Here is a 25,537-nt window from a genome sequence, read left to right as displayed (position 1 = left end):
TCTGCATGACCTTCGGGACCGTGATGATCGGCTTTTAAGCCGCATTTCGACTCCTTGCTATTTTCTGTCTGCCTCAGCTGCTTGTACCTGAACCTTATTCTATCTCCCCTAGAGGCCCATATGGCGAGAATGGCTGGCAGCCTTGGCATCAGATGCTATGGGGCTCCGTTACACCATTCACCAACTGTTTTCATTGGGGCGCATTATTTCCTCAGGGAGTGCAGAATCCTCCTTCACAAACAAGAGAAAAGTATTAGTTTTCAGTTTGTGTGAGATTTAAATAAAGGAGATATAAATAGCTTAATAGGCTTTCTAGTATTTATCTCTCAACATCATTAGCTCCGCTTTTGCCCTTAAATGGAGACCTTTGCTTTTGATGTTGTTTGAATAGTGTGTGCCTGCGCGCGCGCGCGTGTGCGTGTGTATGCGTAAGTCAATGCATACATACTGTATTTCCACTAAGAACACTATTTTCATCCGTTTAGTCATATATTTATTTTGCTCGTAATACATTCGATAAGACGTTCTTCTTCTTTGCACATCCCCTTCACGGTGTCAGTTATCTTCCTCAAGTCTATTGGTTTATTGGTTTGTGGACCTTTGCTGTTCACACTGCAAAATTCAGATGTTCTCAGAATTCAATTTTTAGCAAAACGTCAGAAATGTATACAGTTCTGCAAACCACATAGAGACAAGACACGTTCCTCAGTCTAGCATGTAACAGCATTGCCCTAAGAGCTACATAACTACTTGTGGTGATTTTGTATCACAGAAATTGTTTTGCCTTTTTACTTCTGACCTAGAGCATTAACAAAAATATAGAGAAAATTACAGTGTAATGGGTCATCAGGAGAAATGGTTTCTGATCATTATTGGTTATGAACATACAGTGAATTTCTAAACCATTATCATAATCAAGTCTGACTTCTAGAAAACACTTAACTGGCTGTTATCACAGGCACAACATAAAGTCCTTTGTGTATAGGCTAAATAAGAGAGATCATCAACTCCTAAATTATAATTTTGTTCACTAATAATTATAATGCAGTTCTGAAAATAACTTTTAAAAACAAATGAAATTCTAGTTTTTATTTTTATATAGATTAACCATCTTTGCTTTAAGCATGTGTGGTAGGTGTCATGTTTATTATCATTACATGCTTCGCTAATTAATGTACCTTTAATATTTCCCTTTTCTTTCATTTAAATATTTGCTTTCTGCTGAGTCTTATTCTAGATATTGAAGATACAATGTTGAACAATATATGTATGGTTGATTTGAATTATGTAACATGTATGCCATGTGTATAGGTTTATATTAAATGTGTGAATAAAATGAAGCTTGTGCTAGTTTAGAGGCAGGTGGAATAAAATTTTTAAAAATTAATAATAACTATCATTGACTATTGGATTTTACAAACACACATTCCCTTTGTTTCAGGTATACATTGTGTCAAATCTCACACTTTATATCCTAGAGAAAACTCTATGAACTGCTTTCATCCAGTAGTCAAGTATGTTTGAATAGTGAGTGCTGCTATCTTCATTAGTCAGTGTTTCTATTTTAATTAAATTTATTTTGAACTGATGAATAAGACATTAAATTGAAAATGGTGATAGGTAACGTGAAATTAAAGTACATACTCACCGTATGTTTAAATCAGGGTAAACATATCTCTATCCTCACTTATTGTTTGTTTACGGAACAGCCTTTCAAAATGATTTAATCTCACTTTTAGAAATATAAAGTGATTGTTTTAGTTGTAGTCACCCTACTATGCAATAACCTACCAGAACTTGTTTCATACTGTGGCTTAGAACATATTAATTATTCTCTCCCCATTTTGTCTTTTCCTGACTCTCCAGTCACTGGTATTTAGAAATCTACCCCACATTTCATGAGATCAGCTTTTGTTAAGTTTCAACAAAAGAGTGAGTACATGTATCTGCCTTATTTCATGTCACATAATGATTTGAGGTATATCTGTATTGTTGTAAATACCAGATTTTGTAATTCTATGACCAAACAATATTTAGGTGTATACATCTTTAAACATTTATGTATCAATAGTCAGTTGTATTGTTTCCATTTCTTAGTGACAATTAATAGAGCTACAATGAACACTAAAAAGCAGAGGTCTTTTTGATACACTGGTTTCATTTTCCTTTGGATTTGTGCCAATTGATGAGACTGAAGAAAGTTGTGGTATTTCACTACTATATTTTTTGGAAGAACTTCCATACTCTTTTCCTTGTTTTTCTCAATGTATATACCTATGAGTAGTGTGTAAACATTCCCATTTCTCTAAATCCTTCCTACCACATGCTATATTTAATTAATTTTATAACATGTAAACTTACTGGTGAGATAGGATGCCTCATTTTGGTTTTATTTTCATTTCCCCAAATATTACTGATGTTGAATATTTTTCACATACCTGGTGGTTATAGGAATGCCTATTCATATCTTTCCACAATTACTAACTTGGTTATTTATTACTGAAAAATTTTTGGAGTTACATACATATTTTAGCTACAAATTCTATTACGTACAGAGTCACCATTTTTTCCTTATTCTACAGATCATATAAAGAATGGATTCAATTTGTTAATGGGTATGGGATTTATTCTGTCTTCTTTATTCCATGTGATTTGTCTATGTTTCTGTTTTCATATGAACATCATAATGTTTGTTGAAGACTGTTTTGAGAGGCAAGGAAATGGCAAAATGGGGGGAGGATGATTAATGGTTTCTAAGAAAGAGTTAGGAATTAATTTACCTGATTTGGTTTTGGTTGTAATATTGTTTTGTTTTGTTCTCAAGAATGGTTGTTCTGGTTTTGTTTGTGTGTTTCTGGTTCCACTTCAATTTCCAGATTACTTTTCTACTCAGAATTTCCAGGGGTATGTTGACAGAAATTGTAGTGACCTTTTAATATAACTGAAAACAGCAAGTTAGTAACACTTACATACCCCTGACAAGGCATACCTGGAATATGCAGTGCAGTTGACCTCTGGGCTTTCTGTAAGCTAGACGAACATGCACAAACAGAGCTGCATCCTCAGCAAAAGGAGCTTTTCTTTTTAAAAATATCATTGGTACTTTAGCAGCTGGTGACTCAAACCTTCAATGAGGCAGATGTTAGACTTCCTCAATGCTAGTGTTCCCTTTGAATTGAGGACATTTGTGGCCATTTACTTCTTACCAGTCCCACATATAGGTTGGGATAGGCAAATACTTCCTGAATTTTGATAAAGACATACCCCTCTACACAATCCTCCTGTCCATTGTGCCCATCATTTTCACTGGATTAGCTGTTTCTTCATCGGCAACAGCTTCGGTATGATATTGAAAGTTAAAGATTTTAATACCTTAACTTTCCAAATCATCAACTTTTGTTCTGTGCCACCAAACATTTCTTTAGAAAAGATCCATTTTATCCTAAAGTTGAATTTGATTTATCTAAAATCCAGCAAATCTTTCTTTACTAAATTATATTTAAAATAAAGTTAAATGTGATTAACCCTATCATTTCTTGCTTCTCTTTCCTCCTTCCAACACCTCACATGTACCCTTCCCTTGTTCTCTCTCAAATCCATGCCTTCTTTCTTTTAATTGTTCTCTCTCTCTCTCTCTCTCTCTCTCTCTCTCTCTCTCTCTCTCTCTCTCTCTCTCTCTCTTTCTCTGTCTGTCTGTCTGTCTCTCTCAGACATCACACTCCCAAGTATACAAATACAACTCTGTATGATATTACAGGTATATGATATCAGGGATGGCTACTTGGTATTAGATACTTACTTACCATGTTGTTCCCTGAGGAAGGCTGCATTTCCAGCACTCAGCATTTCTGGGTTGCCTGTAGTTCTTACCTAGGATTGAAGAGACCTTCCCTTACATTTTAGCATGTCTATTGGTGCAACCATTGTTTAGATCATTACCTATCATTTAGATTTCTTTTTATTCTACTCTCATACAATACGCTCTGGCTAGAGTTTCACCTCCATTCAGGCTTTGCTGGATATGGGTTCCTTCTCCTAACCAGTCACTGGGAGGTCATTCTTACAACTTCTGTGTCACTTTAGCCTCGTACATTTTACAGGCAGAACAAAGCTAGGTTGAATGTTTTGTGTACCAGATTCACCACTGGAAGCCTTGCCTGGATACAGCGTATAATCAATTCAGTCTCCATATCCCCAATTACTAGGAATCTTCTCTAGGGTCACTGCTGTAGATTATAGTGAGTATCTACTACACTAGGTTTCCACATCCTTCCCTAAATACTCCCTATTTCCAATTGTCTCTTCTAGTACTTCCTTCCTCCACCCCCTAATAGAGCTTCTCATGTTGATAAGATTTTTACAGTTGTAGCTTATATGACAGTAGGAGAAAACACAATCTCACAGACAAGTTCCTGTTGATCTGACTCTTATAAATTTTCAGCTCCTCCTTCAGCTTTAACCCCTGAGGCTTACATGCAAGTGTTGTGTTGTACATGTACCAGGTGGGATCATCACCATGTGATTACTTTCTCTTTGCACTTTAATCGGTTGTGGTTTTCTGTAAGAGTCTTCATCTTATTATAGATCACTGCCTCATATTAGATTTGTGTTTCTAGTTCTAAGTAAAGATGGCTTAAAAATTAATGAGAAAGTACTTTACAAAGATCAGAACTGAAAAATTGGTCCCCAAGTGTTGTTACTCAAAAATGCCTGACAATTCTGCAGCCGTTAATAGCAAGACCAGTGGGACTAGTTGAGGTCTTTCAACTAAGATTCTGTTTTTGAGACATTTCATTTAGTAAGAATTTCAAAAATGGGTCATTTTAGAAAATAATTTAAATAATGTAAACATTATTTATTGCTGATAGTTTATACAGAGGAAAATATAAAGTTGATTTTCTGAAAAGGCTTCATGGATGGTGTTCCATGTTAAGGAGGATACATTTAAGAAAATACTGAGGGAAAAAAGTTCTGAGAGTGTATTTCAGGCTTTTCTAATATCCAAGAACCAATTTCAGTTAGAATATATGAGTATTATATATACATACATATATGTACATATATAATGTATTATACCAGTATATTTGATGCAGTATGAATTTATGTATCAAGATATAAACTATAAAATATCTCACATTATCACTAGGCTAGAAACTGCTATGAAAATGAATATGTCCATGGCTGATCTGGGACTGTGAGATGAGGTGAGAGTAAACCTGCAATTTCCATTCCAGTGATCCTCAGCTTATTAGTTATCATACCAAGTACATTCTTCAGAAATGCTTCACTGAAGAGTTCTCTACTCTATTTTCACCAGAAATAATAATTCATAATGTCTGTTTGATATATTTGTTTCTAAGATATGAATATCTCAAACTAAGTAAACCTTGCATTGTTGGAGAAAACCCTTTTTTTCACTTAGCTTCGATGCATCTCTGTAGAATTTTCAGTGCATTGAATTTCAGTGTACTCCTCCAATCTGCACATAGAAAAGTTGATTTGAAGGTTCAGTCAGTCTTTAAGCACTACAATGCTAATTTAAATTTGTTTAATAATAGGAAATTAATGACTTGCTTGAAGATAGGAATACTAAATAACCGTAACCCTGTCACTTTTCATGTGAGTTTTATTAATATTTCTATTGAAAAAAGTTATAAAGTTTCCCTTTAGGAACTGGATGAATCAGAAGCTAAGAAGACATATTGCTCTTGTAGAAGTCCTGGTTTCCATTTACAGAAACTATATTAGACTACTCACAACCACCTGTAACTCCCCTTAAAGGGAAATCCCGTATCTCTGGCTTCTGTGGGCAACAGCACTCACCTATACACACCCACACTGAAGACAAAATAAGTCTTTGAGAAGAAGACTGTTTTAGAGATAATCTAGGCACAAAGGCTATTTCCCAAGTTTATAAATATAGATATATCAATTGGGTCTATTGCTTCCTTGTATTTATTGGCACCTTCAAAGTGGCAGACTTAAGGAAACTGAACAAAAGCTAAATTAATTAGAAATGAAATAACTAGACTAGATGATTTTAAAATAAAGACTTTCAAATTTCTTTTAATCATAGAATAAAAGAATTTATCAGAGAATATTCCAATCTTGTAATTGGATTTATGTAGAGGGTGACTATTCTCAGTTATTGACTAATATCAATTGGGGATATGTTTGTTATTTTTTGACATGTAGATTTGTGTTCAGTGGTATCTGACCAATTCCTTTGTTTGGGTTCAAGTAAAACTGTTTAAGATTTAAAGGACTGAACTCTTTTTATCCTTTAACTAACTGCATCTACCATGAGAATGAAGCCATGTGACCATAGCCAAGCCAAAAATCAGCTCAGAGGAGATGGGTGTGATGTGGTTTAGGTTGTGTGTACCTGTGTGTGTTCTAGTTAAAGTCCGCCTTATTACTTTTTTTTTGTTTTTTTTTGTTTTTTTGTTTTGTTTCGAGACAGGGTTTCTCTGTGACTTTGGAGGCTGTCCTGGAACTCGCTCGGTAGACCAGGCTGGTCTCAAACTCACAGTGATCCGCCTGCCTCTGCCTCCCGAGTAAGGCTGCTTATTATTACACCTAATTATATTCCTCAATTGTCTTGCTCTTTTCCTGAAGCAAATTTTCCAGGTGGTAATCAGGAAAAGAAATTTCAGTTTTGTTGTGTGTTGAGGAGAAAGATATCCTCAAGCCTGAATGAAGATGCTGCATCCAGAGTTTCAGTAATATACTTAGGATTGCACTGAATCCAAAGATATTTATTTATTATTGAGCTCTTTTATTACAAAGGGTTGACAGGGACTCTAAACAATCTGTAACTTAAGAAGAAGAAGGTAACTTCAATGTCAGTGCATGTCTAACTTAAGAATTATGGTTCCAGCTTCTACTAAAAGCTGAAATAATGTTTAATATAATGCCCATTGAATGTCTTTCACTTTGTATTTCATTACACTTCATCTTTTTTCTCAAAAAAAGGGGAATTCTCATTCCTCTTTAAAATGAAACAGTTGAAAATGCAAAGCATCCTTTTGATATAGTTTGCATGAGACCCTATTAACGTTCAGTGAAAAAACAAGAAAAAGTCAGACAAATGTTCTATTTGAAATGGATATGTCTCTGAAAGGACTAAGTGAGGGAAAAGATCCTCACCTGACAGAGATATACCTTCTAATGGGTGCTCTATGTATAAAGAAGCCCAAAGAGAAAGGAGTGCCTTGGCTTCTTCATGGTGAATGTGTCTACCCATGCCGATGCTGCTACTGCTGCTGCTGCTCTTTACTGACATCAGACACTAGGTTCTTCCCTTCCAACACATTCTGAAGACAAACAAGACTGAAGTACTGAAGCAAGACCAACAAGTGCTGAAGACTCTCTAGAATCTTTTGGGCTCTTAGCCCCAGATTGGGACTGCTAAGGCATCAGCCTTTTAAAATGAACAGGTACCAGGTTCTCGACGTCTCCAATGTTCTCTTGGTCATTGTTATGTTACTGAATCCCAGTTGTGTAAGACTATAAAGTGTGTTCACTCTCATAACACACACACACACACACACACACACACACACACTTATATGTTTTGTTTTTCCAAAGCTCTGAAGAACTCTTCCTAATACATTTGTTAAAAATTAGTCATTTACATTTCACTGGTTCTGGTAGATAAAAGACAAATACAGAATAGAAGAATGATTAGGAAAGACTATAGATAAAAGACAAACGCAGAAAAGAAGAATGATTAGGAAAAACTATATCTACTGGGATATTTTCATCTGTTTGATCAGCATACAACTCTCAAGAAGTCTGAAATAAGCCAGGCTTGGTGGCACACGCTTTTAATCCCAGAACTCGGTAAGCAGAGGCAGGCAGATCTCTGTGAGTTTGAGGCCAGCCTGGTCTACAGAGAGAGCTCTAGGACAGCCTCTAAAACAATACAGAGAAACCCTGTCTCGAAAAAGACCAAAAAAAATTTTAAAAATGAAGCGCGAAATAAGAATGTAATTTTCTGAGATTTTTTTCCTAAGACATCTATACCCTGGAAGTAGTATGCTATAGGAAAGGAAAGATTTTGTAGTTACCTTCGGGCCACAGATACCATAACTTCTTGCAGGATTACAGTCAAAGTAATAATACAGCTGGAGCTTCTGTTGATTTAGAGATCGTCTCTCATTTCATCCATGGCAGGGCCTAGGCCCTCCCCCAAGAGGCCAGGCTGAAACAGCATCTCTCATTGTGGGATGGGCACCCAAAGTCCATTTGTATGCCAGGGATAAATACTGACCTACTTTTTGTGAGAGCTAAATGTATCTATTTTTTGACATTTCATGGAGAAATATGGACAAACAACTGTTTACCACATATGGAGACTTGACATCAGACTGAAGAAATGATTTCACTGATTAATTAGAGAAGAATATGTATTTCAGGTGACCAGGGTGTAGAATATGTGTATATAGATTCAAAGTGTTGTATTCAAGGAATTGAAATAAGCACACAAACACTGTAAAGTACTAAGGGTGCTTTACTCCAATGATGCAACAGTACAGGTTAAAAGGGAAAATATTGTGAAAATTGACAACATACCTCATGAGATAAGGTATTCACAGTTCCAAATTATTGCCTCGGTCTTCTATTAATGGGGATCAAAAGAAAGAGGCACTTGGTTGTGAAGAGTGTGGTGTGGGTGGTTTTCTATTTTTCTACTCTGATTTATTAGTTTGTATTATGTTGGCCTTTGCTTACTGTGCATGCCCTTTATGTGATGAACATGCTTTTAATTACATGATTTTCTAATTATATAGGCATAAAATGATAAACAGGAAATTCTCCTTAACAATTCAATTGAGGACACAGTTTCGCCTTATTATGCATACATCTAAAACATGTCTAGGTTAGACTATCCCATTATCCATAATACCCAGACTTTGTTACAGTACGTGTTTGAAAAGAAATAGGACATTATCAAGGGGCTGCCAAGAGGAAGTAGTTCATTTAAAGTAGTAATGCCTACAGCTTCCTGAAGGTGGAGGTCAAGGTTGCTAACAGGTGTCACACACATTGTTCGGTTAGAAGTATTTGTATAGTTGAAGCCAGGTGGAGTTGCAGATTGCTATATTACTCCTTATCTCTGCTTACTTCATAGAATTGAAATTGTTTACAGTGGTATTATTGACTCAAATGTAGTTGGATTAGCAGCATTGGGGATAAATAATGAAACTTGTGTCTCTGTATGTCCTTGTACCAACAACTCACAGGAAAATGTGCTGACTGGATAAACCCCTCATCCCTTCAATCATTTAATGTTTTCATAACCTTGAGCAGGAGCTGTGCAAATCTTGTAAGTTTTATTTACTTCCCAAGCCCTATTAAGCTGTCTTTACTTCCTAAGTATTGTGAATTTCATTTCCTTCCTTAGTCTCATAAACCCCTCCATTGTCCAGGAGGGAGTGTTTTGATCTGATGAAATAGCTACCCAACAGCATCAGCTATCATGCAGAAATGGAAAACCAATTTCACAGCCAAAGATAAATCGATACGTTTTTCCACACTGATAGAGGTAACATAATATTTAAGATCAGGAAAATCTCAAAGATATCTACTTTTACTACACCTGCCCAGAATTTTATGAGAAATCATAGGAAACCCTGTGAGAAAATGAATAAAACTACAAAGACTATCAATCAGACAATTGAGAAATAAAACTAATCATACGAACCAAGAGTAAGTTATGTAGAAAAGTCACAATTAAAAGCCTGTTTCTGCTGATGATGATCAAGTAGAGAGTTCACAGAATTGAGGCCTCATCTTCTGTAGAACACCAGGTGCCCATTACCACTGAGCAAATATTCCAGTCCCTGGAAAATTTTTATAATTGAAATATAATTGAGATCAAGTTGATATGTGCACTGTATTATCAACAAATGTCTTCTGAAAGAAAAAAATGGAAACTATAAAGCTACCAGAAAAAAAAAGCTTTGAGGAAAAAAAGCCTTTACATTGACCTTGATAATGACATTCTTGATATTACAACAAAAATTTAGATAACAGAAGAAAAATAAACAAACAGTTGTATTTACAGTAATTATTTTATATCATTATTCACAATCAGAAAAAGCTGAACACAACCCTAGTATCATTCAGCTGCAAAGTGGATGAACAAAACATGATTTAGCTATACAATCAAGTGACTACAAAATATAAAAAGTAACAGATTGCAAAAACCCAATTCAAAATCAGACAAAGACCTTAATGTAAGATCTGAAACTGTATAGGAAAAACACTTTATAATTTAAACATAGACAATGACTTCTGAATATGACTCTAGTAGCACAGGAAACATACCAACAATTGACAAGTGGGATTGCATTAAATTAAAAAGCTACAGTAAAGCAAAAGAAACAATTACCAGAATGAAGACATGTCTATATAATGGGAGTCTTTGCTAATTTATATACACTGTGAAGACACCAATCAGGTCTGAAGCACATGACACTCTTGTTTTAGCAGGAATAGTAAAGATTATCCTGTATTTGTTTGCTGTTTTGTCTTTGTTAAGACTCAGTTATCCCATTTTGTGTTAGGTATTCTCTTTCTAAATTTTCTATTCGCTTGCCAAAAGATCAACAAACTAAAAATCTAACTATAGGAGACTGCTTCCGGAACATGACACCAGTAGCACAGACACTGAGGTCAACAATTACTACATGGGACCTCCTGAAACTGAGAAGCTTCTATAAAGCAAAGGACACAGTCAACAAGACAGTCCCCACATAAAGGGAAAAGGCATTCACTAACCCCACATCTGACAGAAGACTGAAAGCCAAAATTTACAAAGAACTCAAGAAGCAAGTTGCCAAAACATCAAATAATCCAATTAAAAATTGGGATACAGAACTAAATAGAGAATTCTCAATAGAGGAATCTTAAATGGCTGATAGACGCTTAAGAAAGTGTTCAATATACAAATCAAAATAACCCTGAGATGCCATCTTATTCCTGTCAGAATGGCTAAAATAAAATGGCAGTTTATGCTAGAGAGGTTGTGGAGAAAGGAGAACACTCCTCCACTGCTGGTGGGAGTGCCAACTGGCACAGCCTCTTAGAAATCAGGAAAGCGGGACTCAGTCTACCACAAGACCCAGAGACCCCACTCTTAGGCATATATCCAAGAGATGCACATTCATACAACAAGGACATCTGTTCCACTGTATTCATAGCAGCATTATTTGTAATAGCCAGAACCTGGAAGCAACGTAGATGCCCCTCAACTGAAGAGTGAATAGAGAAAATGTGGTACATTTACACAATGGAGTAGTACTCATCAGAAAAACAAAAAGCAGAATCTTGAAATTTGCAGGCAAATGGATGCCACTAGAAGAAACCATCCTGAGTGAGGTAACCCAGTCACAAAAGACAAGCATGGTATGTACTCACTCATATATGGATTTTAGATATGGATCAGGGGAGTTCCGGCCTACAATCCCACTGCCAAAGAGTCTGGGAAACAAGTAGAAATGTTAAGAGAGATATGCATGGTACCCCAGAGAAAGAGAATGAGACAATATGTCCTGAGCAGATTGTGAGCCAGGAAAAAGAAAGGTATAAAAGAGAAGGGGAGGGAAGGACATGGGAGAGCAGGAAGATTGAGTCAGGGGAAGAATAGAGAAGAGCAAGACAAGAGATAGAGAGATACCATAATAGAGGGAGTCATTATAGGTTTGAGGAGAGATCTGGCACTAGTGAGATTTCCAGAGATCTACAAAAATGACACCAACTGGCAAACTAAGCAATAGTGGAGAGACCACATTAAATTCCCCTCCCTGATAATGAGCTCCATTGCTTCTTTATATGTCATCCTAGAACCTTCAATCAGTTCCTGGTGGAAGCAGAGGCGGACATCCACAGCTAAACACTGAACGAAACTCCTGAAGCCCAGAGGGAGAGGGAGGACTGATGAGCAAAGGGGTTAAGACTAGGGTAGTTTAATGCACAGAAACTGCTGATCTGAACAAGGGGTAACTGATGACTGGGAGGCCAGCATGGCACTGATCCAGACCCCCTGAATGTGGGTGTCAGTGAGGAGGTCTAGGCAATACATGGGGCCTGGAGTAGTAGTTCAGTATTTATGCCTGGCATACAAATGAACTTTGGGTGCCAATTCCACAATGAGGGATGCTCTCTCAGCCTGGAATCTTGGGGGAGGGCCTAGGCCCTGCCCTGAGGGAAATGACAGACTCTGGATATCCCCCATGGAGGACCTTACCCTCCCTGGGGAAAGGAGTGGGAGTTGGATGGGAGTCTGGGGGTGTTGGTGGGGGAGTATTGCAGGAGGGGAGGGAGAGGGAGTTGGAATTGATGTGTAAAGCAACCTCGTTTCTAATTTAAACAAAAAAATCTTTAAAAAATCTAGAGATAAGAATTATATAAGAACATATTTTATATATTTGTATACATGTGTATGGTGTATGCCTTGGTATGCATGTGCACTCACCTGCAGAAGTATCTGTGGAGGATAGAGGTTAATGTTGGGAGTCTTTATAACTTCCTACATTTTTTAAAGATAAGATCTATCACTGACCCCAGAGATTTTAGTTTGGGTTATAGTGGCTGATGCGAAAGCCTCCAGGATCCACCTTTCTCTATTTATCTCCTCCTCCTTACTAGGGTTACAGAATCACACTGGAGCTCCTGGCTTTTATGTGGGTGGTGAAATCTGACTTCAGTTCCTCACAGTTACATGCAAAGCTCTTTGAGCACTTAGTTGAGACACATTTGTAGCTCACTAGCTCTCAAGATCTTATCATAATATCTGGGATTACATGCAAAATAATCCTGCAATTAAACAAAATTACTTTCCTTCATAGGGTGATACAATGAGGATCCTTAGACCCTCGCCTGAGAGTCTAGACACTCCCTCCTGGCTTTCCTCACAGTTGCACATAATTCTGCCACAACTTTATGTGTTCTCAGAAGGTAATAGATTATGAATAGTTAACTGAAGGGGGAACTCTATTGATATAGCTATAAAAACTTTGTCCTCCATAGTCCTTCAGTGATGTGACAACTTTGAGGTCATTCATTCTCCTGCATATAATTTCCTCATCATGCTCCTATAATTACACACTAAATAATTTTGTCATTTCAGAAAGCTACATTGGAATGGCATCATTAGATTTTTCTAGCCCTGGTGCCCTATCTAGACAGAGTATATATTCATTCACTTCTCTCCAGGAAAAGTTTACACAACAATGTCAAAAATCACCTCTATACCAAAAAGTAAAATTCATTCCTGTAAATAAAACACAAATAAAAGAAGATAAAGAACCAAGTAAGTTATCCCATGAAATGCATGTGGATATTAATGAGACCAGAAAATTCTTAGCAAAAGAATCAACTTTTCATTAAAATAACTAAAAACTGAAAAAATGCAATGTCTGTCTGTAAAGCACAAACTATAATGTTTGAAATATAATTCAAAAGATGAAGACTAAAGTAATATTAAAGCTAAAATGACTTTCTACAAAATAATCCTAATTTAAAAAGACTTTCGTAATACAATAACTATTAATACTACAACATAATTGTTGAACAATGACAATGAATACTATTTCTTTGTTACATATCCTTCTTCTTTAAAAATCAAATTTTTAAAATAATATACAGTAGCTGCAAATGAGATTTTGACATTTTAGACTGGATGAAAAAATAATTGAAATGTTTACTTTCAGCATTATTAGAAAAAGTTTCCCCATGTATGAGCACTTGAAATTAGTTTTCACTTATGAAATATCAAACTGTGTTCGAAAGCAGATGCATAAATTTCCAACCTTTGGCGCAGCATGGCAAAGCCCACACATAAGAACCAACAGCAGCAGGTGGCAAGAAGTGGGAAGTTGTGTGACTACAAATGTTCAACGGAGGCTAAATTATAGAACAGGTTGTGCCCCAATACAAGCACTGCTTTCAATATCTGTAGTGTGTTTGTTTAGTGTAAGATTCTATGCATCAACAAAACTACTTCTAGCTAAATTTTTGGTTTTACCAAGAGCATGTGTATATAAACATGATTGGCTCAGATTTCTACTGTTTATATACTATACCTGTGAGATATCATGAGTCTCTTGAGAAATCCCCACTTCATTAGCAAAGTACAACATGGGTTTCCTTGTTGGGTTCAAGTAACTTGAGCAGAACACAAATGCTTTTCTTGCAGTCTTTGGACTGGAACAGCCTGTGCTGCCACATTCCTCTTGGCAATAGCACAAACTTTGTAACTTCACTAGCTTGCCAGAAGCACTACAAAATTTTACCATTGTATCCTGATCTGAACCCAAGATGTGCTCTCATTATTATCCACTTTCATATAGAATACAGAAACCCTTGTACCACAATAGACAAAAAAATAAAAACATATTGAATGGGGTATGATAGACACAAATGTAGTTTTTATAATGATATGTACAAGACGTGAAAATTTTAATAGGATGACTTGAGTCAAAGTGTTGAGAAACAAGGAGATAAAACTGCTTTACATATCCATCAGTGGCCGCAATGATGATAGCAATTTTATTTTACTAAATATTATGAACAGTTACTGTAACTGAGAAATTTACACTGGGTGGTTATTTCTAAAATGTTCTGTTTTTAACTAACATCATACAGGAGTCAGTTTGGCAGCAACATCTTCAAGCTATCTTGCCCATTTAGGTGAAGAGTTCAGAAGTTGTCTAGAGCTGCAACCTATGAGCAGATTGCAGGTCATACATTTTAGACAAACATGGTTAGATGGTGATCTGCTATCAGAAATTCTAAATGCTGACGTTCCTTCAATGATTACTACATGGTAATCAACTAAAAATAATTGCCATTCTTTCTCTCTCCCATTCACCTGTATCCTTCTGCATGAGGCCAGGCTATGTTATATTAATCAGCAGAAAATGTTCATGGTTTCAGGGACTTGTAGGAAATATTTTTTATGATGCTGGTAATAGCCAGACTGTCTCTAATTGGTATTCCCATGATTTCCAAACAAGAAAGAGTTAGATGGCATATGAAAAACAGCATGTCATTTACATTATTTACTCTTAAGTGATCCCTGATATATTAAAAGCCTAACCAGGCATGTCAGGATGATCATTCGTTCCCCTCAATCAGAATAAATTTCTGTGTTGGTGAAACTCCTATAATTTCCCATGAAGTGGGAGACAGTGGTTGCTATTGCTTCCAAACTTGAATTTATAGAGAATTCACTGTACTGGCTTGTTTGTGTGACATAAACTAGAGTCATTAGAGAGGAAGGAGCCTCAGATGAGGAAAGTCTCCATGAGATTCAGCTGTAAGGCATTTTCTCAATTAGTGATCAATGGCGGTAGGGAGCAGCCCATGGTGGGTGGTGCTATCCCTGAGCTGATTGTACTGGATTCTATAAGAAGGTGGGCTGACAAGCCATGGGAGCCACGCTAGTAAGCGGAACTCCTCCATGGCCTCTGCATTAGCTCCTGCCTCCAGAATCCTTCCCTGTTTGAGCTTCTGTCTTGACTTCTTTCAGTGCTAAGGTAAATAAACCCTTTCTTCTTCAACTTGCTTTTTGGTTATGATTGTTCTTTGCTGCAACAGAAATCCTAAAACATTCACTAATTTTCATATTTTCACCCCTTATTCACTTACATCACGAACTGCTACTTTCTTTGAACATAGGAGACTGTCCCTCAACCATTTCTTTGGGAATCCTTCAACTATTTTAGTCTTAATTTACATATAGGCTGTCAATACAAATGTGTTCCAATGAACAGAAGCTTTGAAATAATAAATGTTAAGAGAAGCTTTTTTCCCCACAGGTCCCCATAATTGTCATCGTCCCACTTCAGCAGGAAGTAACTTTGAGAATTCCACATCCCCTCTCCCTACTATTGACATAAAAAGATAGTTTACCCCTATTAGTGTAATTTACAATTATTTAGGGTTAAAACTGGAAGGAGGTGTTCAGACTTAGGCATCCCTTTCAGATAAGTTTAGAATTTAGGTGGAATGGATATGTTTAGTTTAGGATAAGTAGATTATAACTTAATTATCACCCTCTATGTATATATGTTGTATATGTTTAAGTTTGTATCAAATTTAAATCTTCTATTTAGACTAAAAGGGAAATTGTAGGAGTGAACCCCACAAAGCTACCCGCCCAACAGGGCGGGGTCAAGGTAGAGATAAAAGGTAGTGAAAGGAAAAGGGGCCTCCCTCTTTTCTCCTGGAAGCCAGCCACGCTTCTAACTCCTGGTATGTGCGACTCTCTCTCTCCCTGATAAATAAATATATTGTTTTTCCCTATATAGCCTCGAGTATCGTTATAAATAAACATATACATTTTGTTTAAAAACCTTGTTTTTTCATTACACAGAAAAGAAACACTTTACTACATCAAAGGGGCTTCATTTCTAGGAACTCTAAGCATGAAAGAACTCTAAGCAAGCAGGAACTCTAAGAAAGAACCAGAATGGAAGACAAAAAGAAACTGAGCTGAGTTATGATAGTGAAAATGAAAATGGGTCTACACTCTGAAAACTTGAAATACCTGTATATATGGCCATGAAATGCTGCTAAAGCTTGATAAAACACACTTGTGAAATGAAACTCGGTAAGAACCAATAATAAACTGTCAGTTTAGATTTGACATTAGCTTGCTTTAAATAAATCTTTAACTTTGAATGCTGGGATCTTGAATTTGTAAGCTTACCACATAGTTTCTGTTTTACATTTATACTTGGGGGCATATCTACAACACTAAAAATAGAGACCCAGAAAATTACAGCAGTTCAAGTTTCAAGCTGAAGATTAGAGAAGTAAATCTGTCAAGCCAGTAGATTTTACCTCCAACAAGCTGAAATGGCAATCTTGACTCCACAAATTCTCAGAGGCAAAATCTCTGAATTCCTGTCTCCTCCTCCTTGCATTCCTTTCCCCACCCAGCCATATCATTCCTGTCTCCAACTTCCTAGTGCTGGAATTAAAGGTGTGTGTGATCCCAAGTGCTGGGATCAAAAGTGTGAGGTCTGTTATTATTCGCTCTTGCATATGCCAGGGTGGTCTTGAACTCAGAGAGATCCATCTGCCTGTCGCCTGAGTCTTGGAGGTAAAGGTGTGTGCCAACTCTGCCTCGCTTCTACAGCTAACTAGTTTTGTTGGTTTTGCTTTCTTGTACTTCAGGCAATCTTTACTAAATCATTAATAATATATCACCAATGCAATCCCTATCAAAATTCCAGCACAATTCTTCACAGATCTTGAAAGAACAATAATCAACTTTATATGGAAAAACAAGAGACCCAGGATAGCCAAAACAACTCTATACAACTAAGGAACTTCAGGTGGCATAAACATCCCTGACTTCAAGCATTATTACAGAGCTACAGTCTTGAAAACAGCTTGGTATTCGCACAAAAAACAGGCAGGGAGACAATAGAATCGAATTGAAAACCCTGATTTTAAGCCACACACCTATGAACACTTGATTTTTGACAAAGAAGCTAAAATTATACAATGGAAAAAACAAATAGTGCTGTCATAACTGGATATTGGCGTGCAGAAGACTGCAGATAGATCCATGCCTATTGACATGCACAAAACTTAAGTCAACATGGTTCAAAGACTTCAACATAAATCCACCCAAACTAAAACTCTTAGAACAGAAAGTGTGAGATACTATTCAAAGAATTGGTACAGGAGACCACTTCCTGAACATAACACCAGTAGCACAGACACTGAGATAGACAATTAACAAATGGGACCTCCTGAAACTATGAAGCTTCTGTAAGGCAAAGGACACAGTCAACAAGACAAAAAGGCAGGCCACAGAATGGGAAAAGATATTCACTAACCCCATATATGACAGAGGGCTAATCTCCAAAATTTACAAAGAACTCAAGAAGCAAGTCTTCAAAACACCAAAGGATGCAATTAAAAAGTGGGATACAGAAATAAATAGAGAATTCTTAATAGTGGAGTCTAAAATGGCTGAGAGACACTTGAGAAAGTGCTCAACATCCTTAGCCATCAGGAAAATGCAAATCAAAACAACTCTGAGATACCATCCTACTCCTGTCAGAACACCTAAAGTCAAAAACACTGATGACAATTTATTCTCGAGAGTATGTGGAGAGAGGGGAAAACTCCTCCACTGCTGGTTGGAGTGCCAACTCCTACACTCACTTTAGAAATCAGTATAGAGATCCCTCAGGAAAATGGGAATCAATCTACCACAAGACCCGGCAATTCCACTCTTAGGTATATATCCAAAAGATACAAATTCATACAAGGACATTTGTTCCACTATGTTCATAGCAGCATTATTTTTAATAACCAGAACCTGGAAGCAACCTAGATGCTAGAGAATTCTTAATATTGGAGTCTAAAATGGCTGAGAGACACGTGAGAAAGTGCTCAACAATCTTAGCCGCCTAGAGTGGATAGAGAAAATGTGGTACATTAACACAATGGAGTACTACTCAGCAGAAAAAAACATTGGAATCTTGAAATTCCCAGGCAAATGGATGGCACAGAAGAAACCATCCTGAGTGCGGTAACCCAGTCACAAAAAGACAAACATGATATGTACTCACTCATATATGGATTTTAGACATAGATCAGGAGAGTGTCAGTCTGCAATTCCACTGACAGAGAGTCTGGGAAACAGGAAAGGACCTAAGAGAGATGTGCATGGTACCCCAGAGAAGAGGAATAAGGCAAGATATCTTGAATATATTGGGAACATGGCAGGGGGTGGGGGGCGAGTTGGAGCTGGGAAGAAGAGAGGGATAGAAGAGGAGAAGAGAGTCGGTCATAGGGGAACAGGAAGGTTGAGTGGGGGATAGAATAGGGGCAGAACAGGATGAGAAATACCGTAATAGAGGGAGTCATAGGTTTGAAGAGAGATCTGGAACCAAAGAGACCTCTAACGATCTAAAAGGATGACGCCAACTGGCAAGCTAAGCAATAGTGGAGATACTACCTTAAATGCCCATTCCTGATAATGAACTTGACATCTACCTTTTATGCCATCTTAGAACTTTCATCTAGTGACTTATGGAAGCAGAGGCAAACACCCACAGCTAAACACTGAACTGAACCCATGGAACCCAGTGACAGAGAGAGAGGAGCAATGAGCAAATGGGCAAAGAATGGGCTGGTGAAACCAGTAGAGACAGCTGATCTGAACAAGCAGGAGCTCTTGGACCCCAGACCAACAGCTAGGAGGCCAGCATGGGACTGATCCAGACCCCCTGAGTGTGAGAGTCAGTGAGAAGGCCTGGGAAACCTATGGGGCCCTGGACAGTAGATCAGTATTTATCCCTGGCATAGAAATCGACTTCGTGTGTCCATAACACAAAGAGGGATGCTCTCTCAGCCTGGGCTCTTAGGGGAGTGCCTGGAGCCTACCCTGAGAGAAATTACAGACTCTTGATATCCCCTATTTGGAAGGAAGTGGGGATAGGGTGTGAGGCTCTGGTGGATGGTGGGGTGGGGTGCAAGAGGAGGGGAGGGAGAGGGAACTGGGATTGACATGTGAAGCAATCTATTTAAAATTAAAGTAATAAAAATAATATATCACCACATATATCATTAAAATTCATTACCATTTTTAAGAGCTGCCAACTAAAATAACTACCTTTAACCATTGAATATGTGTTGGGCAGGATGGGGGGAAGAAAAAGAGGAGGGAATAGGGTAGAATGTGATGAGATAGGGTAGGATACCTAAAAGTGAACATCACACAATAGCAGGGCCTATCAAACCTTCATTATCTATATATGATTTATAACAAACTCATGTATAAGTGTGTTTGTGGCTAATGTTATTTTTTCTAGATAAAAGCACATCATTGTCTTTAATGATAAGTGATTTTAACGAGTGATCCTCTGCACTGGTTACTTTTTTAGTGTGATGAAATGCTTGACAAGAAGTGTCTTAATGGAAGAAACATGTATTTTGTTGTATTTGAGAGGATACAATCCTATAGTGGATGGCGTGATGTCGCTGGCTTTGTGGGGCTAGGGATACACAAGTGGAATTCTAGTCTTGGATCTTTGTAGGCTGGGAGACATAACCTCAGTGCCCTTCATCTGTGACCTATGTTCTCCATCAAGATTCCAGCTCCTAAAGTTTCTACAGCCTTCCAGAATAGATAGAAAAAGAAAAGGGAGAAGACTTTCACTTGGAAGCTGTAATGTGGTCAGCTTAGTCACACAGTTTACCCTTAGTCCATTCATCTTTACTTGTGGGTGTTCGTTGGTCTGGTTCAAGATCTCTGGCTTCTCCTACACTGTCAATAATGGATTCTGTCTAACGCTCCTCTTAAATATCTGGTTGTTGCCCTGTGTTGTAGAGATCCTGCAGTTTTGGTTCTATAGATTCATCCTTTTCACATGCTCCAGCAGTTTATGGATGTGGTAGATGTTGGGCTGGGTTAACTCATAGCCCTGGTTCTTGGCCTAGGTGGTAGCTGGGTTGGTCAATATTCCAACTTTCCCTCATCATCACTACCGAGGTGAGTTCTCCAGCACTACCTTGGCTAGCTTGCCCAATGAACCCTGCAGTAATGGAGGGGGCCAGTTCCTGAGTTCTCAGGTCCCTAGACCACTCCCACAACCAGGACTAGCTTTAATGTTTTCCCAGGTGAGTTGCAGGTCTCTCTCTCCCTAGTGCTGCATGGGATATATGTGTTGAGGGGGGTCAGCTTTCCTACTCTCATGCCCTCAAGGTCAACCCTAGAGTATTGTACAGGTGTGTGCAGGTGCAGGGCCTGATCTCCTGTGTGCTGCAGCTGGTGAGGAGCTGGTCCAGCCCTCAATTTTCCTGACCTCAGGCTGGCTCTCTTCCCTATTGCAGGTAGGAAGGGCCAGATGGTGGAAGGCATCCTTCTCTCACCCATGCCACCATATGACAGATAGTGGGTGGGGTCAACTCTACTGTCCTGACACCCTCAGAGTAGGCTCACCTGTGTCCCTGACAATAGGTTCAACTCTAGTGTGCTGTCGTGGTGGGTTACACAAAGATGGTGAAGGGTGGAGCTATCATTCAGAAATGAGAGTGCAGGGACTAGGGAGAACAGTTCTCTTGTAACAGTATCCATCAAAGAGCAGGGCCTACTATCTCAGGGCAAGAGAAGGGCAGGGCTGGCTCTGATCAGCCCTCAGATTTCCACACATGTGGTTCCTATAGTCCCCTGTGCTAGCACCAGCCATGCACATCATCACAGACCTCAGCAGGATTACAGACCCAGACTTGGCCTTCTCCAGCAGCTGGGGCTCAAGAAGTCACCAAAACCCCCAGTGGCAACACAGGGCACCCAGATCAATTTGGCCCTGGTAGCAGCATGGTTATCAGAAACTAGCATGGACCCAGGTGCCTGACTAGAAACTTGTCATGCACAGAGTCCTTGGTGGTGATAGGAGTCATGGATATCACCCCAGCAGCTATAGGGTCATGACCCAGATATGACCCTCAGCAACAGTCCTGGCCGGGATGACTCCCCATTCCTGGTGATGTGTGATGTTGGACCTCCCATGTCTGGAAATTGTAGTGTGGGTCCTGGATGATTTTTAAATGCATATGTGAGCATGTGCATATGTATATACTTGTGTGCATATATATGCAAATGTGTGCATTTGTGTCTCTGTTTTGAGGATTGGCTTAGGACCTTACAATACTAACTAAACACTGTGTAGTATGCTATACTCTCAACCTTCTAAGACTTTTACATTTTTGTTCATGGCTTAAAACAATTTTCTGGCCCAGTTGAGTGGGGGCTAGAATAGGGGGAAGCTGGAGTCATAGGTTAGAAGACAGATCTGGCACCAGTGAGACCTCTAGTGATCTAAAGGGATGACACCAACTGGCAAGCTAAGCAATAGTGGAGAGACCACCTTAAATGCCCATTCCTGATAATGAACTTGATGTCCATAGCCATCCTAGAACCTGCATCCAGTGACTGATGGAAGCAGAGGTGAACACCCACAGCTAAACACTGAACTGAACCCATGGAACCCAGTGACAGACAGAGAGGAGCAATGAGCAAATTGGCAAAGAATGGGCTGGCAAAACCAGCAGAGACAGCTGATCTGAACAAGCAGGAGCTCTTGGACCCCAGACCAACAGCTAGGATGCCAGCATATGACTGATCCAGACCCCCTGAGTGTGAGAGTCATTGAGGAGGCCTCTGAAACTTATGGGGCCCTGGGCAGTAGATCAGTGTTTATCCCTGGCATACAAACGGACTTCGTGCATCCATAACACAAAGAGGGATGCTTTCTCAGCCTGGACTCTTAGAGAAGTGCCTGGATCCTGCCTTGAGTGAAATGACAGACTCTGGATATCCCCTATGTGGAAGGGAGTGGGCATAAGGTGTGAGGCTCTGGTGGATGGTGGGGAGGGTGCAGGAGGAGGGGAGGGAGAGGGAACTGGGATTGACATGTGAAGCAAGCTAATTAAAATTAAAGTAATAAAAGAACCAACAAAAAGAATTTTCCAGAGGAACAAAAAAAAAACATATTTCTGCTATAATAGCTTCCTTTAGAAATTAATACTTTCATGTATCAGTTTCCCATGTAGAATTATGTCCTCCAATAAACAATTTTTATCACTAGAAAACATGGCAATGTTGTAAGTGCAAAGTTCTTTAACATCAATTATATGTCAAGCAAGAACAATAAATCATTGTATATAAAACCCCACATCTATATAATACATGCTAACTTCTTTATCACAGGAGGTAAGAATCTCACTGTTATTTCCTTTGTTATGTTTGTCTGTGATAAAAAGATATAGATATATTAGGAAAATAAATTGTTTGCCATTTTTGGTGTAAAAGTTTCAGAAACTTCTAAGTCATTAATCTGCAAGGAATGTACTATGTTAATGCAAAGTATTTTTGGCTCAGGTAGGAAAATATCAATGCAGAGATATGCTATGGGCCACACATTTTTTAACATGTCTTATTTAGTTCCTCATTTTCCCTCTTATAATTGTATGAGTTAGGTATTATTATTTGTGTTTTACAAATACAAAAGTAAATGGTTTGCTCAGATTCTCAGAGAAAAATATCCTATTACTTGAGTAACTACAACCTACTAAGGTTATAGATTCCTAGGAAATTCCATAACCATTGATGCCTAAGAGAATAAGTCTTTCTCAGTGATAGGGGTCCATTTGGAAGATCATAGGAAAATTTCCTTATAGTGAAACGAAGAAAGCATCTTAAACAAATGGTATAGATATAATTGAATTTCTGTATGTAGAAGAATGCAAATAGATTCATATCTATCACCCTGCACAAAATCTGATCAAAGGCCTCAACATAAATTTAGATACACTAACCCGATAGAAGAGAAAGTGGTGGATAGCCTTGAATACATTGGCACAGGAGAAAATTTTCTGAATAGAGCATCAATAGTGCAGACACTAACATCAACAATTTAAAAAATGGAACTTCATGAAACTGAAAACCTTTCTTAAGGAAAAGGACATTAGGACACTGTCAATAGAACAACATGGCAGCCTACAGAATGAGAAAAGATCTTTATCATCCACACATCTGATTTATTATATATAAATAAGTCAAGAAGATAAAACAGAAACCCAAATAATCCAGTTAAAAATGAGGTACAGAGAATTCTCAAAAGAAGACTCTTAAATGGCCGAGAAACACTTGAAGAAATGTTCAACATCTTTAGCCACAGAGAAATGCAAATCAGTACTACTTTGAGATTCCATCTTATACCTGTCAGAATTGCTAAGATCAAGAACACAAGTGACAGTTCATGTTGGAGAGGATGTGAAGCAACAAGAACTATGCTCCATTGCTGGTTAGTATGAAAACTTGTACAGACTCAATGGAAATCAATATGGTGGTTTCTCAAGGAACTGGGAATCAATCTACTTCAAGACCCAGATATAACACTCTTGGATATATACACAAATGATGCTCAATCATACCACAAGGGCTTTATTCATCTAGCATTCCTTCTCTCAGCTATCCCAAATTTCCATCTGTGCATCCCCCTTAGTTTTCCTCAAAGAATATTTGTTTGTTTGCTTATTATTTGTTATTTCTAATAAACAGCTCTGAAAAAAAAGCCCTAAAGAAAGTAGTTAAATGTTTACTGTTCTGAATTGGAGGTTCTTAACCAAAATAGTCTATAAGACAAACAATTCAGAGAATTCAAAATTATTTGAAGAAATGTATGTATTCTCGCTCATTTGGAACGAGCATGTGGGAATTTTAATGGGAACTTAGAGTGTTTCTCAAGTTTTCTTTGTTGTAATTAGTCCTAGAAAGCTAAGAGATTAGATGTAAGTTCTTTCAATCAATTCACAATTCTTCCCCATATGTATTTCTTTTTATGTTTTATTTACATTAAATTTTCAAATGCATAGTCACATGAAATCTCTACTTGTAGGCCTATACATTTTGCTTTCTCTTGAGAGAAAGGGAGAGATGGGGGAAAGATGGAGAGAGAAAAAGAGAGTAAGAAAGGAAGGAAGGAAGGGAGAAAGAAACTAAGAAAGAAAGAAAGAAAGAAAGAAAGAAAGAAAGAAAGAAAGAAAGAAAGAAAGAAAGAAAGGAAAGAAAGGATAAAAGAGAGAGAATGCATTTGGGTAGGTATGAAGATGGACAGGATCTTGGAGGAGTTAAAGGGGTATGATCAAATATAGTGTATACAGAATTTTAAAATAAATTTTATTTAAATGTTAAACATCCTTATTCATTTTGTAAATGAAAATTTTAAAAAGAAGAGTTCGTTATTTTAATTGCTAATTGATCAGGGTGTCTCCATAAAGGAAGAGACTATTGTAGTGGTACAGTAATGCTCTCTCATTAACTCTTACTCACTGGTCAATTTTTTGTACTATATTATGCTATATTTTTCTATCTTCTAGATGCCTGTTTAATTAATGCATGTTTTTAAAGGGAATATGAAGTATTTTAAATAACATTTGGTTTTTGTTTATTTTTCTGCTAGCAAGCCTATACTGCTAGATTTACACATTGACAAGCCTAATAATTACCAATATAATTGCAGTAATATTTGTTCAGTTTCTTTTCTTTCAAAACCCTTAAAATTGTGAAAGCTCAATTAGATGAGAGCCTATTTATTGACATATGTATATGACTCTTCCCTTTACTAGAAAGAAAAAAAGCCAACTAATTTCTCAAATCTAGACTTTTTTTATATTTAAAGAGTATATTCCAGGGACAACCATTGTAAAACTTATTTATTGGTCTCTGATAAATAAATTTCTTTACTAATAGTCATTTTGTATTTATAGGTATGAACATAAGCAAAAGTGAGATAACAACAGAAGCTTCATTGAAACCATCTAGGAGATCCCTGCCTTGCCTGGCCCACAGCTATGCTCATTCAAAAAGCTTGAGCCAATCTGCTTCACTGTTCCAGTCAACTGAGAGTGAATCTCAGGCTCCAAATTCTGTAACATTTCTTTCTGCTGAGAAATCTGAGCATGGTGAGTAACAGTTCATACTGTCATCTGTAAA

General features: G+C 37.7%; 1 protein-coding gene across 3 annotated transcripts in view; it reads left to right on the top strand.

Annotated features, from left to right (window-relative positions):
• Positions 1-25,537, top strand: part of Ano3 (anoctamin 3) — a 263,776-nt gene that overhangs the window by 44,671 nt on the left and 193,568 nt on the right. For 2 of the 3 annotated variants that reach the window (XM_040745992.1, XM_040745994.1), the window contains exon 2: positions 25,312-25,506. In XM_040745992.1, coding sequence (XP_040601926.1) covers positions 25,312-25,506 — 195 coding nt within the window. Of the gene's footprint in view, positions 1-16,502; positions 16,625-25,311; positions 25,507-25,537 lie in introns of those variants that run through there. The other variant, XM_040745993.1, reaches the window with a different exon arrangement.

This window comes from Mesocricetus auratus, unplaced genomic scaffold (genome assembly GCF_017639785.1).
Source record: "Mesocricetus auratus isolate SY011 unplaced genomic scaffold, BCM_Maur_2.0 Super-Scaffold_100004, whole genome shotgun sequence".
NCBI lineage: Eukaryota > Metazoa > Chordata > Mammalia > Rodentia > Cricetidae > Mesocricetus > Mesocricetus auratus.
Note: the sequence above shows the minus strand (reverse complement) of the source record. Positions and strands in the feature narration are given on the sequence as shown.